Source organism: Vespa crabro, chromosome 20 (genome assembly GCF_910589235.1).
Source record: "Vespa crabro chromosome 20, iyVesCrab1.2, whole genome shotgun sequence".
NCBI classification, from domain to species: domain Eukaryota; kingdom Metazoa; phylum Arthropoda; class Insecta; order Hymenoptera; family Vespidae; genus Vespa; species Vespa crabro.
In genome coordinates, this window is record NC_060974.1 from 2,174,003 (window position 1) to 2,187,331 (window position 13,329).

A 13,329-nucleotide genomic window follows, 5' to 3' on the forward strand; every position below is an offset into this window, starting at 1 on the left:
TAGGATATGGTCCACCAACGAACACCAGTGTCAATCCAAATATGCCAGCTGCGTTTCAATCGTATATAACTAATCCGATGTATCAACAACGAATGGACAATACGATACACGTCGATATTCGTAGAATGCAACAGCAACAACAACAACAACAACAGCAACAACAACAACAACAACAACAACAAATACACATAAATCATGCGCAACAAGTGCCTCAGTATGAACCAGCGGGAGATTGGCAGACCGTCAACGTATTAAGACTGGGTAGACCGCACATGGGCGTTATTCAAAAGAACACCGTAAGTAAGAGACAAGTGAATTCACCAACTCACAGCAAACAGGCCTCCTGCACGAATTGCCATAACAAATCTACGACTGAGAACGTTACGAAACCGAAGAGTCCGGTTAAGGTATTACAACGGGAATTGTCATCGTCAGGAGATCGACAGGATAATACGAATTATTACGTGATAACGGATAATAGTAAAACAATGAGAAGGGAAAAGGTATACACCGAGGAAATAAGAAACTTGCGACCGACGAACGACGTTACCAGGGACAATGAAGGAAAGAAATTTAACGAATGTTCTTCGAGCATCGAATCAAACGATACGTCCAAAAAATCTAACGACAGTTATACCTCTTTATCAACATCGAATACACGAAAAACAATTAATTCCAACGAGAACAATCAGGATAATGGGAAACAACAACAGGATACGAAGGACTTTGATCTACCAACTGTTAGTCAAATGATAGCCGATCAAAATTTTAGTTCAAGATGTCGAATAATAGTTGGAAGAATTAAGCATAAGGATAATAACGTTGATAACAATAGAACGATATGGCCTCGTTTTGCCTCCGATCAAAAGAATGATAGTCCTAAACGATCGCAAACAAACGTTAACAGTATCATTAATCCAGGTATGTCGAATAACGAGGAGACATCTTCAATTAAGAAAAAGACTACCAATGGTCAACAGCCGAAGGGCAAAAATGCCAAAGCATATTGTGAAAACGATGATATACAACAGGGATATACGATATTAAAAAAAACCGAGACAATTGTTCAAGATGATGTTATTAACGATATTGCTCAAATATCTATTCAAGACTGTAAAGACGGCACCGAGGTTATCAGTCCTGTGCTATCGTGATAGCCTAGTTTTACAGCTAATACGGAGTATTAGCTTTGCAGCTTATTACCAGCGAATAATATATAATTAAATATGTACATAAATAGAATATTATTTGATGATATGAGAGAGAGAAGGGGGGAGAGAGAAAGAGAGAGAGAGAGTGAGAGAGAGAGAGAGAGAGAGGAAAAATGGAGCAAAGCGATATTGAAACAAAAAAAAACGAGCGTTATAATATTATAATAATTATAAAACTAATATTAATATTAATTATAATGATGATGATGATGATGATGATGATAATAATATTAATAATAATAATAATAATAATAATAATAATAATAATAATAATAATAATAATAGTAATAATAATAGTAATGGAGAGAGGGGCTCGAAGATTTTTGCTTTTGCGTTACGAAGATAAGGAAAAGATTAAGAAAATAACAAAAAAAAAAAAAAAAAAGAATAAAGAAAAAATGAACAAAAAAAAAGAGAAAGAATAAATAAAAAATAAGGAACAAAAAAAGAAAAAAAAGAACAAACAAACAAACAAGGAAATAGACAACCGAAGACCCTAATGAGAGTTTTAATAACCTTCGATCTTTGATCGTTGATCCGACGAATCCACTCGTCTTCCTCTCTATTATTTAAAATAGAATCCACGTGATACTTCGGCCGATAAAACGTGTACTTTCGCTTGAAATTATATTAGAAAATGAAAAGAAAAGAAAAGAGTAATATCGAAGGAAATGAGATTTTGATTCTCAATCATCCTTGCCATTTTACTTACCCCCCACCCTATCTATCCAACCAACCAACCAGCCATTCGCCCACTTACCCATCCCCCTCCCTCCTCCTATCTTCGTTTCAATTATTTTTTAATGTACATCCCCCGAGGACACTTCTCTCGAAAGGCCTGATGTGCTGATCACGATTATAAGGAAGTAATATATGAGAAAAAAAATTGTAAAAAAAAAAAAAAGAAAGAAAAAAGAGAAAAAAAGGAGAAAAAAAAATAGAAAAAAAGAAAAAGAAAAAAAAAAGAAGAAAAAGCACACATACACTCGCTCATACATAATATAAGAGATTTATAAAGGTCAATTACATTACTACCAGGTCAACGTGATTTGAAAAGATAGAAAGGAAGGAAGGAAGGAAAAATAAAGAGAGAAAGTTTGTCAAAAGGAATAATAATGATATTGGACGATGTCAAATATATACTATATCTCATTGCTGCCATATTCTTATACTATGTCAACGGAAAATCAATTAACTTTGTGTATCGTGATTGTAATTTAACGAGAAATTGAACAATTCTATCATGATTTATTGGCAAGAAGATGAAGATAAAGGAAGAAGAAGAAAATAAAACAACAAGAGTTTTGTAATGTTTAAGTGAAAAATAAGTAGAAATATGAATAGAAAGAAGATTTATTATATTTACAGTAAACCATATCGAACGTACACGTGTAACAAATACAAAAAAAAGATACACACACACATACATACATAGAGTAATTCATTGACCACTGGAATTAGACTGTAATTTTTTTCTTTATTTTATAAGTAGCGATTAAAAAAAAAGAAAAGAAAAGAAAAAGAGGTGGGGGGGGGGGGGAACGACATAAAATGTATGTGTGCATTCAATTTGTAAATCAATTTGTTTATATTTAATGATAAAAAAAAAAGATATATTGTTATTACAATTCTAGCTGTCGGAATTACTCGGTTTAAAAATATTTTGATCTATCGATTTAGAAATGATCAAAGGCTATACACACACACACAGAGACACACATACACATCTTTCAGTATAATTACTGTTGGTGCTTCAATTATAGTATAAAAGAAAAACATTGAGATCTCAACACTGATGAATAATTATAAACATATAAAACGTAAAGTAATACACGAATATAATAAGTAATTAGCGGCGTCTGGTGTGCTAGGAAGGACCAATCAGCGCGCAAAAATGATAAATCAAAGGAAATAACGGGAGGAAAAATAAATAAATGAAATAAAATAAAATAAAATAAAATAAAATAAAATAAAAAAACGACGGTGCAATAAAGATTTAAGAAAAAAAAGAAAAGAAAAGAAAAGACATCTCATCGATGGTTCGGAAACAAAAGCTCCCAAAAACAACGCGTGTTACAACAATATGTAATTTTCAATAACGAGCTGGCTCTCGCATTGAAACTGAGCTCGCGTTTTCTTTTCTCTTTTTAATTTATTTTATAGTTTCTTTTTCTTCCCCCTCTTTTTTTTATTTATATATATATATATATATATATATATATATACACACACATTTATTATATTTTCTTCTCTTCTTTTTCTCCCTGTTTCATATTAGCAAAGATACAAAATTAATAATAATAAAAATAATAATAATAATAATAATAATCAATAATAATTATTAATACTAATAATAATAATAATAATAATAATAATAATAATAATAATAATAATAATAATAATAATAACAATTAGAACAGAAATTATGGTAATACGTTGAAAAGAAAATAGAAGGTGTACGCCATCTTGGAAGAACAGTGTAATTATTGTAATCAAATGAATTTTTAGCTTTTCTCGCTTTATACATGATGCATGATAAGAGTGAAAAAAAGGAAAAGAAAAGGATAGAAAGTCAGAGAGAGAGAGAGAGAGAGAGAGAGAGAGAGAGAGAAAGTGATTTTTTCTATCGAAATGCAACAAATGGGAGGAGAGTGTGCATGGTGAAAAAATGATCTATTTTTTATTATTTTCGATCGATCGAAAAAACTATGTAAACGATGTATGTATTTTAATAATTACGCGCCGCTATCATACATATATACACACACACAAACACAATGTTATACGCTGTAATTGACGATATAGTAGTAATAAGATATATATATATATATATATATATATATATATATATATATATATATGTATATTTACTTAGATATGAAAGTAATATTATCGTCTTGGTTTTTTTTCTTTTTCTTTTTTTTTTTTTTTTTCATAATTTCTTACGATTTTTGCTTTTTTCTTTTTTCTCTGTTCTTTTCTGGGTTTTTTTTTGTACTTTTCTTCCTCGGATGATCCTAAATGAATGAAAGGAAAGAAAAAGAAAAAAGAAAAAGGAAACAGAAAAAAGAAAATTGATCATGAAACGAACAATACCAAAAAAAAAAAAATAAATAAATAAAAAGTAAAAAAGAAGTAAATCACGAGCACAAATTATTGCAAAACGTTGTTATGACCGGCATATATACTCTGAGCTTTTAATTATTATTATTATTATTATTATTATTATTATTATTATTATTATTTCTTTTTATGTTTCTTTTTGTTTTTTTATTTAATATTTTTTCTTTCTTTTTTTTTCTTCTTTTCTTCTTTTTTCTTTTTTGTACAAATCGTTTACGTGTCACAGAGACGTGTCTATAATATATATACATATATATATATATATATATATATATATATATATATATATATATATATATGTATGTATGTGTATATGTATATATGTATATTAATATCATTTACTGTATAAAATTTTGTTTTATTTTTTTCGTTCGATTTTTCTTTTCTTTCTTCTTCCTTCCATCCCGCATGCCACCTTGACCTTGACTAGTTTTGAGAAAAGAAGAAAAAGAAAGAGAGAGAGAACAAAAATTTTGGTTTTGGCCTCTCTTCCCCCCATCTCCCCAATCCAAACGGCCATTCATCATTAAAAATACATACACAAAATACATACAAAACACACTATTGTTGATACTATATATTCAGTATTTTTTCGTGTTATATTTTAGATTCTTATTATTACCGTGTATGTATATATATATATATATATATATATATATATATATATATATATATATATATATATATATATATATATATATATATATACATAATGGTTTATTATCTCATTATTACCACACGAGCATTGTAATCTACTATTATTCTATAATACATGGTTTTTCCAAAAGCTCTCGTTGTTTACTTGTTATTCGTTAAAATCTATTCTCTATTAAATGAATTATCCCGTTTAATAATTTTCTTTGGTATTCTCTTTTTTTCTTTGTTTTTCTTCTTTCATTCTCATTCCTTTCTCTTCTTTTTTAATTTTTTTTTTATGGATCCGATTATAACAAACTTGAGACAGCGAAGAAGATACTAATTATATTGACATTTAAAATTGATTTTTCACTTTTTTATGTAAAACAGTAATTCCATAGGAACCCAATAATCCCAACAGGAACCAAAAAAAAAATTTTATCTTTCTAAATTTATGATATTAATATACATATTAATATTATTTGTGCACATAACGATGAGTCACATGGAAACACGATAGGATGGACTAGGACAATGGGCACAATATGTCGCCATTTTTTTAGTGGCATTCTTTTCTTTCATTCTTCCTAGCTGTTTTGAATTTTTTTCGTAGCACTCTTTGCAAAACTTCCTTACATTTCGCATACTTCTCGGTTCCTTTTTAAGTTCATGACGACGTTTTTTCTGTACGCAATTTCTTGATGAAATGGAATCTTCATCATCAAAACATTTCACTAAATACATCGCTAACTTCATCCTAAAATCGGTGACAGAAATATTTTTTCGAGTTGCTTGTTTGTATAACACTATTGAATTTATAACACAAGTATTCAGGAAAAACTCTATTGCCAATATTCTGTACCACTTTATAGTTTTTCGCAATGGTGAACTATAAGCAGTCATTTGATCAGACAAATCAACTGAAGATTTCCTTAAATTATTATCTACTATTTTTGGCTTCTCATACGAGCAAAAAGTTCTACAGCGCTTTGGGGGCCACCGGTTACCCCCACCACAAAAATTACATAAGACACGTTTATACAACTTACCTTATTTGCTGTAAATAATATTTGAATATAACATATATCGTATGCTAAAATATTTATGTTGACGTTTTATTCAAGTTACGTAAAATTCGTGTGGTAATTAACGAGCTAAGCAAAGTATAATAAGTGTAAGTGATAAATTTTAAAATTGTTTTTTACTTAAAGACGAAAAAAAAAATCTTCATTTTTCTACTTTTTCATATACTTTTTATTTATTTTTTTTTTCTTTTTTTTTTTATTTTTTTTTTATATGCAAAATCATCACCGGGACACTTGTACCATGATTTCGAAAACACTATATATAAAAATGAATTAAATAAAAAAGAAATATAGATATATATATATATATATATATATATATATATATCTATATTTATATATATATATATCTATATTTATATCTATATATATATATATACACGATAAAACTGATTTTACTTTCACCTAGCTGTTAGGGAACGTGAGTTAGCGAAACCATTTGAAGCGTTAAAACGTGAACGAAGAATCAAAATGAAGAGGAAGTACTTTTCCTTTCTTCTAGGATGGGAAAATAGTGAAACAACAATGTTCCGCAAAGTAAGATCTCTCTTGGCTTTCGCCAAACGTTTTCATCTATCCTTCGGATGTGCATCGCAATCTGTCAATCTGATATCGAACAATAAATCAGTGTCAAACGTATACGTGAATCATCAATTTCTTAATTCGTCAATGATTCAGGTAATTTCTTTTATATTTTACATTAAGAAATATATATAATATATATATATATTATATATAGAGAATGTCCAGAAAGAATAAGATTAACCTTATACTACATATTATTGAAAGATCAAATGGATGAAAAATATTTCGTATAAATTTATGTCCTAAAATTGCTTTATTAAAAAGATACATACTTTTAATTCCATGATTTAAAATGATTTAATTCCATTTAACGAAACAAATGATTCAACCAACCAATCACAGTTGATTTCCTTGACTTAATGTCTCTGGATTTCTATTTATGAAGCGGAAAAGTAGATTTATAAGAACACGATAGAAATAGAAAATGAAATATTTGTATTCGATTATTAATTCAATGAATGGAAGATTACGTTCTTGTAGAAATTATGAATTTTCGAACATTTTCTTATAAATGCCAGAATAAATTATAAATATCTTTTAAAAGTATATATATCTTTTCAATAAATCATTTTCGAGACATAAGTTTATATGAAATTTTGTCGTCTATTTGATTTCAGTAATACGTAATATAAGTTTGCTTATATGTTTCTTCAACACTTTGTTTATATTTCTTTTATATATATGTTTTTATAAAATTTTATATATACTTCTATTTCCTTATTATTCGTTACATATAAAAATTGTTTTCAAATAAATAACAATTATGATTGCTTTTCCCTTTTTTTCTTTTTTCTTTCTTTTTTTTTTTTTTTGTTCTTTTTCAAATATAAATTCGATTAAACGCGAATTTCTTTAATAACTTCGAAATACAAATCAATTTTTAAAAAAATTTTATTCTATTCAATATTCTAATGAATAGTATTACAATTATATGTTGATAGGTAATACATTCAAGAATACTTGTGGAAGGAAAAGATGAACTAAGTGGGAGAAAGTTGAGAACAACTTTCTGTAAAGAGGATGAAGAAATAAAATTCTTGATCCCCACTTTTCTTCTCCCCGCCATTATGCTCAGAGTTGGCAAGAGAGCAGACGGACTTTACAGTAGAAACCCAGATTGAAAGGAGAAGCGTATATAAAAGTTCTGTGAATATATGGATGGATGCTCAAGAAGAAATTATTCGTTCTTGATCGAAGGAAAAACTATATTATTGTTAATATACGTGGAGAGTGTAAGATATTTATATTGTCCTAATAATAAAATGGATTTCTTGTTGTTAGTGAAGTATTTTTGAATGCAGTTCAGTTAGTGTCATTTTACATTTAGGAACAAAATGTATGACAACGATGGAAAAATTTATAAGAAGAACGAAAGTGAAATATCAGGTGAGAAAATTGATTAAAATCGGATATAAAATTTCATTTATATTAAATATTAAATTGTTGGAAAAAAAAACAAAAAACAAAAATTCAACGACAATAATACGGATAAATATGTTAACATTTGATAAAGGGAATTTAAACAAGATGTATGATGCCTTGTTAATTAATGTTAAATCTTACTCTTTCTTCTTTCCTCCTCCCCCCCACCCACTCCCTAGTAACAAAATATTTTGACAGTATATAATCAGAAAACTAATTAGACTCTTAACGATATAATGTGTTATAACGAAAAAGAAATTTATTCGATCACTCAAATGGAATTTGAGTTGAATTCCATTTGAAATAATTTAACGAAGACGATTTTTATCTTTTATAAATAAAGTTTTTTCTTTTAGCATTCAAATGATTAAAATGATTGATCCTTGAAAAAGTGCCTAATTAACGTTAACGTAATTAAAATTAAGATGATAAGTAAAATTGTGAAAGGAATTTTCCTTTTTTTTTCTTTTATCTTTTCTTTTTTTTATTTTTTTTTTTTTTTTTCATATATTTATGTAATATTTCTAAATATAGGAGATAAATCTAATTAGATACTGTTACTTTCGTATTTGATTAGTAACATACGTGAGACTTATTTATTAAATGAAAGTTTGTGTAATAGAAACGAAGTTACATTACCTTGACTTACATTTTATAACTATGTGTGCGTTAAATATATATTCTATTAGTTAAATATAAGATTGCATTATTGTTAGTAACATTCATTGAATGTTGCGTAGGTGAATCTAATTTAAGTTTTACTTTCGATAATTTCACCGACCAAAGAGAAAGTTTTATTTTATTATTATTATTTTTTATTTTTTTTATTTTTTTAAACATCTACCGATTATTTCGAATTTTTTTCGAAGTAAACTTTTATAATAATAACAATAATAATATATTTTGATTCCTGCGTACAACTCTTCTCTTTTTCTTTTTTTTTTTTTTTTTTAAGTATATCTTGAAAATAATCCTTTATTTATCCCGATTGCGACGCTCATAATTTTTAGATCATATTTATTGAAAATATCTTAATTCTATTATTGTCGTTTGAACTTGTACTCTTTCAAACAAAAATAGAAATGATGTGTTTCGCAAACAGTTGCTGTAAGAAAGAGAACGTATATGTGCTCTAACGAGACGAAAAAGAAAAAGAGTAAAAGAAAAGAAAATTTCTATTCATTAAAAAATTATTACAAATTTGTATAGTAATATTGAAATGCACAAAAAAAAAACCCAAAAAAGAAAAAGAAAGAAAACAGAAATATAAAAATTCATTTTATTTTTATATTGATCGTTAAAAAGATAATGGAAAGACGTAACCATTACATTAGTATGTCATATACTAATATTCAAAACAAGGTATACGTTTAAATTATACATTAAAAAATATAAACGAAAATTTATGTAAAATATTTTAATATACGTAGTGAGGATATAATAAAGAAAAACAAAAAGTGAATATATATAAATTTTGTTTTTAAGAAAAAATATATAAGTGAAAGGATCTTGCGAGACATTGAATTCGATTCAGAAAAAAAAAGAAAGAAAAGAAAAAAAAAATTATATATTATAATATAGATACATAATGAAAAAAGAAGATACGAAGATAAAAGAATATGATGTGATTCATAGAACGAACAAAGTGAATGATAAAGAATGATAAAAATTTGTCTATTGGAACGATTATTATAAGATCGCGATATCGATGATTGACAATGGAAAAATGAACAATACTATTATCCTAACTTATAACATTATTTTAATATCCTTTTATCTTTAAAAATTCTTATTTATAATAATAATAATAATAATAATAAGAACAATAATAATAATAATAATAATAATAATAATAATAATAATAATAATAATAATAATAATAATAATAATAATAATAACTACAATAATAATAATAATAACTACAATAATAGTTTTTTATAACATCGTTCTTATGTCATGGTGTAATGAGGACCATAATGATATCTGTATTATACTGAATGAAAGAAGGATACGTGTCCTCATTTGAATAAAAAAAAAAAAAAAAAAAAAAAAAAAGAACAGAGAGAAAAAAATAAAGGAAAAAAAAAAAGAAAAAAAAAAGAAAAGGAAAGGCAACGAAAACGAATGACGGTACATACGTACTTGGATACCTGATCGACCAGTTGAAATTATTTTTGATTGTGTCGTACACGCATATAATTAGCTACCAGGTATTATACCCCATGTTATTTCCTATAGGATCATGTCCGATTATGGATGCCGCACAAGTCGATTTGTTCATTCTGCGAGCGTCCATTACACAAATGTACCCACCTTTAAACGTCTCGCATACAGAATGAACATTAAACTTTTATTGAATTTTATTATCGCACGTAAATACGTAAATCACTCTGTAAATTATGAGAGAGTATAATAGACACAATCCATTCTTATGATACCTTGTAGATATAAAAATAGTAACGTTTCAATGTTGACATTTTTTTTCTTTGTTATTTTTTTTATCATAGAAAAAGAGAGAGAGAAAGAGAGAGAGAGAGAGAGAGAGAGAGAGAGAGAGAGAGAGAGAGAGAGAGAGAGAGAGATAATCCATATAATTGTTTTATTTTTCTGTTTTTGTTTTGTTTTGTTTTTTTTTTTTTATCATTTTTTTATTTTTTTAGGTTCCGTAGAAAAAAGATTGCAAAATCTTCTCAACGATGGACGAAATGCATCGGTTCACACAGATTCATGCGATGTTGACTTACCGTCATTTTACGATCCGAAAAGATTTCGTCTAGGTCAAGAAGCATTTCATAATAATATCTTCTCGATGATGATCGCTAAATTGTCAGGATTAATAGCTCTTTTCGCAGTACCTACTATTGTTGATATAATCGCATTTACGAAACAAAGTGACACACCGTGTTTGGCCTTTCGGAGATACGCTTCGACTATATTTCATACATTCGTGTGGTACGGAAAGGAACCGAAAAAACAAAAGGAGTAAGTCGAAATATATTATCAACTTTATTTAGTTCGTTAAATTATAATTTAATTATAATCATCGAACAGCACAATTATCGAAGAATAATATAAATTGCACGTATACTTTTTCTTGAATGATTTTTTTTTCTTTTAAATTCAATAAATATATCGAAATAATCGATAGTATTTAATTCAAACGAAAATTTATATATGTATGGATACCATATAAAAAGTTTCTATGTAGCTACATTTGTAATGAATCTTTTTACTTTTTCTCCGTTTCTCTTTTTCTTTTCTTTTACATTGACATTGTATTATTTTACTTTTTTTTTTTTGCGCTTTTTCTTTTTCTTTTTTCTTTTTTTTCGCGACGGCAAAAAGATACGAATACTCGATGAAAATTTTTGTTCGTCCAAAATAATCCATCTATCCATTCTATCTCTTGATACGATGGATCAACAATCGATCAATAGCATGCTTTGAATGTATAATATCTTTTAATATAGAAATAATATATGATAAATCTTAATTATTTTATTATAAATTAACCAATAAATGGCATTATAGATTCCTTGAATCTTTGAAAATCGTCAGGAAGAAACATTGCGTTGCATTTCATAGAAGTTTCAACGCCGGTCTACGTAAAGCTTCGCAAACTGACATGGCCTTAGCTCAGTTTGGATTTATTGGATATATATTGCTCGGTACTAAACAACTTGGAATATATACGACTGATGAAGAAATGGACGGTCTCGTACATTTTTGGCGAGTAATCGGTTGTGTTCTTGGAATGGAAGACAAGTTCGTATGAATTAATTATTAATCTTTGAAAGATAAAAAAAAAATAAAAAATAAAAATTAAAAGAAGGAAAAGAATAAAAAATTAAAAATGGATAAAGAAAAAATAATTTAATTAAATTTTAAAAAAAGGAATGGAAAAAAGAGAAATGAAAATTCACAGAACATGTCATTTTTTCAGATACAATATCTGCATGGAAACGGTCGAAGAAACGCGTGCACTTTGTGCGAAGGTTTTAGACGAAATATTCTTGCCATCCATAATTAAAAACAAGATAATATTCAACGAAATGGCACATGTACTTTTAAAAGGACTTTGGTGCATTAATCCATACTTGGATCCACATGCGTTCACTGCATTTACTCTTTACTTAACTTCGTTAATCGTCATTAATAATAATCATTCTATTAATATAGGTAAGGTCTGACGTCATAGCGATTACCGTTGATTTATAACAAATAATAAATTAATGATTATACAGAGGAAGAATATACCTAAAAATCATACGATCAAAACAAAAAAAATATAAATTTATGTCCCAAAAGTGCTTTATTGAAAAGATATATATTTATAATAATATTATAATAATTTATATATATAATTTTATATATATAAATTTATATAAATAATAATTTATTTTAGCATTTATAAGAAATTTTTTCTAATTCCACATTCCTCTAAAAACATAACCTTCCAACCTGTCGAATTAATGATCACCGAATTCAAATATTCAAATATTTCAACTGTATATATAAATAATTTATAAATTTATTTTGTAATACATATTCAAAAGTTCATCTTCTATTTTTATAAATTAACTCTTTTGCATGACTCCAATGACGTCTTAAGTTAGATCATTGATTCAGCGAATTGATATAAATCATACATATCTTTAAAAGAATAAATCTTTTCAATAAAACAATTTTCGATCATAAATTTATATGAACTTTTTTCATCCATTTGATCTCAGCAATATGTAGTATAAATTTGGTCTTATGCTTTTTGGATACCCCGTATACACACACACACACACACACACATATATATATATTTTTTTTTTTCTTCTGTTTTTAGATTATCAGAGTATGTCATGGTATAGTAAATTCATCTTTAATTTACAACTATTCGTACATCGATACCTGATTGCAACTAAGTATTGGTGGTCCATTATATTTCGCAAATTCTTCAACAGTCAAATGCGATTGGCTATATATTTAACCGAAAATTATCCATATATTGCCTATTGGTCATTTGGTATAAAAAAATCGGACGTTAACACATATCGTTATTATTTCAAATGAATGTATAAATTTTGAAAAAGAAAAAGAAAAAGGAAAAAAAAAAAAGAAAATTATCAATTATATAAAAGATTTAATTATCAAAAGTCATTTATATACATAAATATATTTTTTATACGAGTATTCACTAAATTAATAAAATTGCGAAAAGAAATTACGATATACAACAAGGAAAGGAACTTCAAATGCTTCTTGTAAAAAGTCAA

General features: G+C 27.0%; 2 protein-coding genes across 7 annotated transcripts in view; both read left to right on the top strand.

Annotated features, from left to right (window-relative positions):
* Nucleotides 1-1,295, top strand: part of LOC124431084 (putative uncharacterized protein DDB_G0282129) — a 4,611-nt gene extending 3,316 nt beyond the window's left edge. For all 5 annotated transcript variants that reach the window (XM_046978512.1, XM_046978513.1, XM_046978516.1 and 2 more), the window contains one exon: nt 1-1,295. This exon is cut by the window's left edge and continues 616 nt beyond it. In XM_046978512.1, the coding sequence (XP_046834468.1) occupies nt 1-1,154 (1,154 nt within the window). In that variant the 3' untranslated portion in view covers nt 1,155-1,295.
* Nucleotides 1,296-6,457: 5,162 nt separating this feature from the next.
* LOC124431173 lies at nt 6,458-13,184 on the top strand. Of its 2 annotated transcripts, XM_046978734.1 has the most exons (7): nt 6,458-6,733; nt 7,582-7,872; nt 7,968-8,026; nt 10,723-11,044; nt 11,594-11,827; nt 12,006-12,241; nt 12,900-13,184. In XM_046978734.1, exons 3-7 carry the CDS (start codon nt 7,975-7,977, stop codon nt 13,124-13,126), a joined length of 1,071 nt encoding a protein of 356 aa, XP_046834690.1. In that variant the 5' UTR covers nt 6,458-6,733; nt 7,582-7,872; nt 7,968-7,974; the 3' UTR covers nt 13,127-13,184. The 2 variants fall into 2 exon arrangements, with proteins under 2 accessions (XP_046834690.1, XP_046834689.1); XM_046978733.1 differs by having other exon boundaries at nt 6,460-6,733; nt 7,582-8,026.
* Nucleotides 13,185-13,329: the final 145 nt, after the last annotated feature.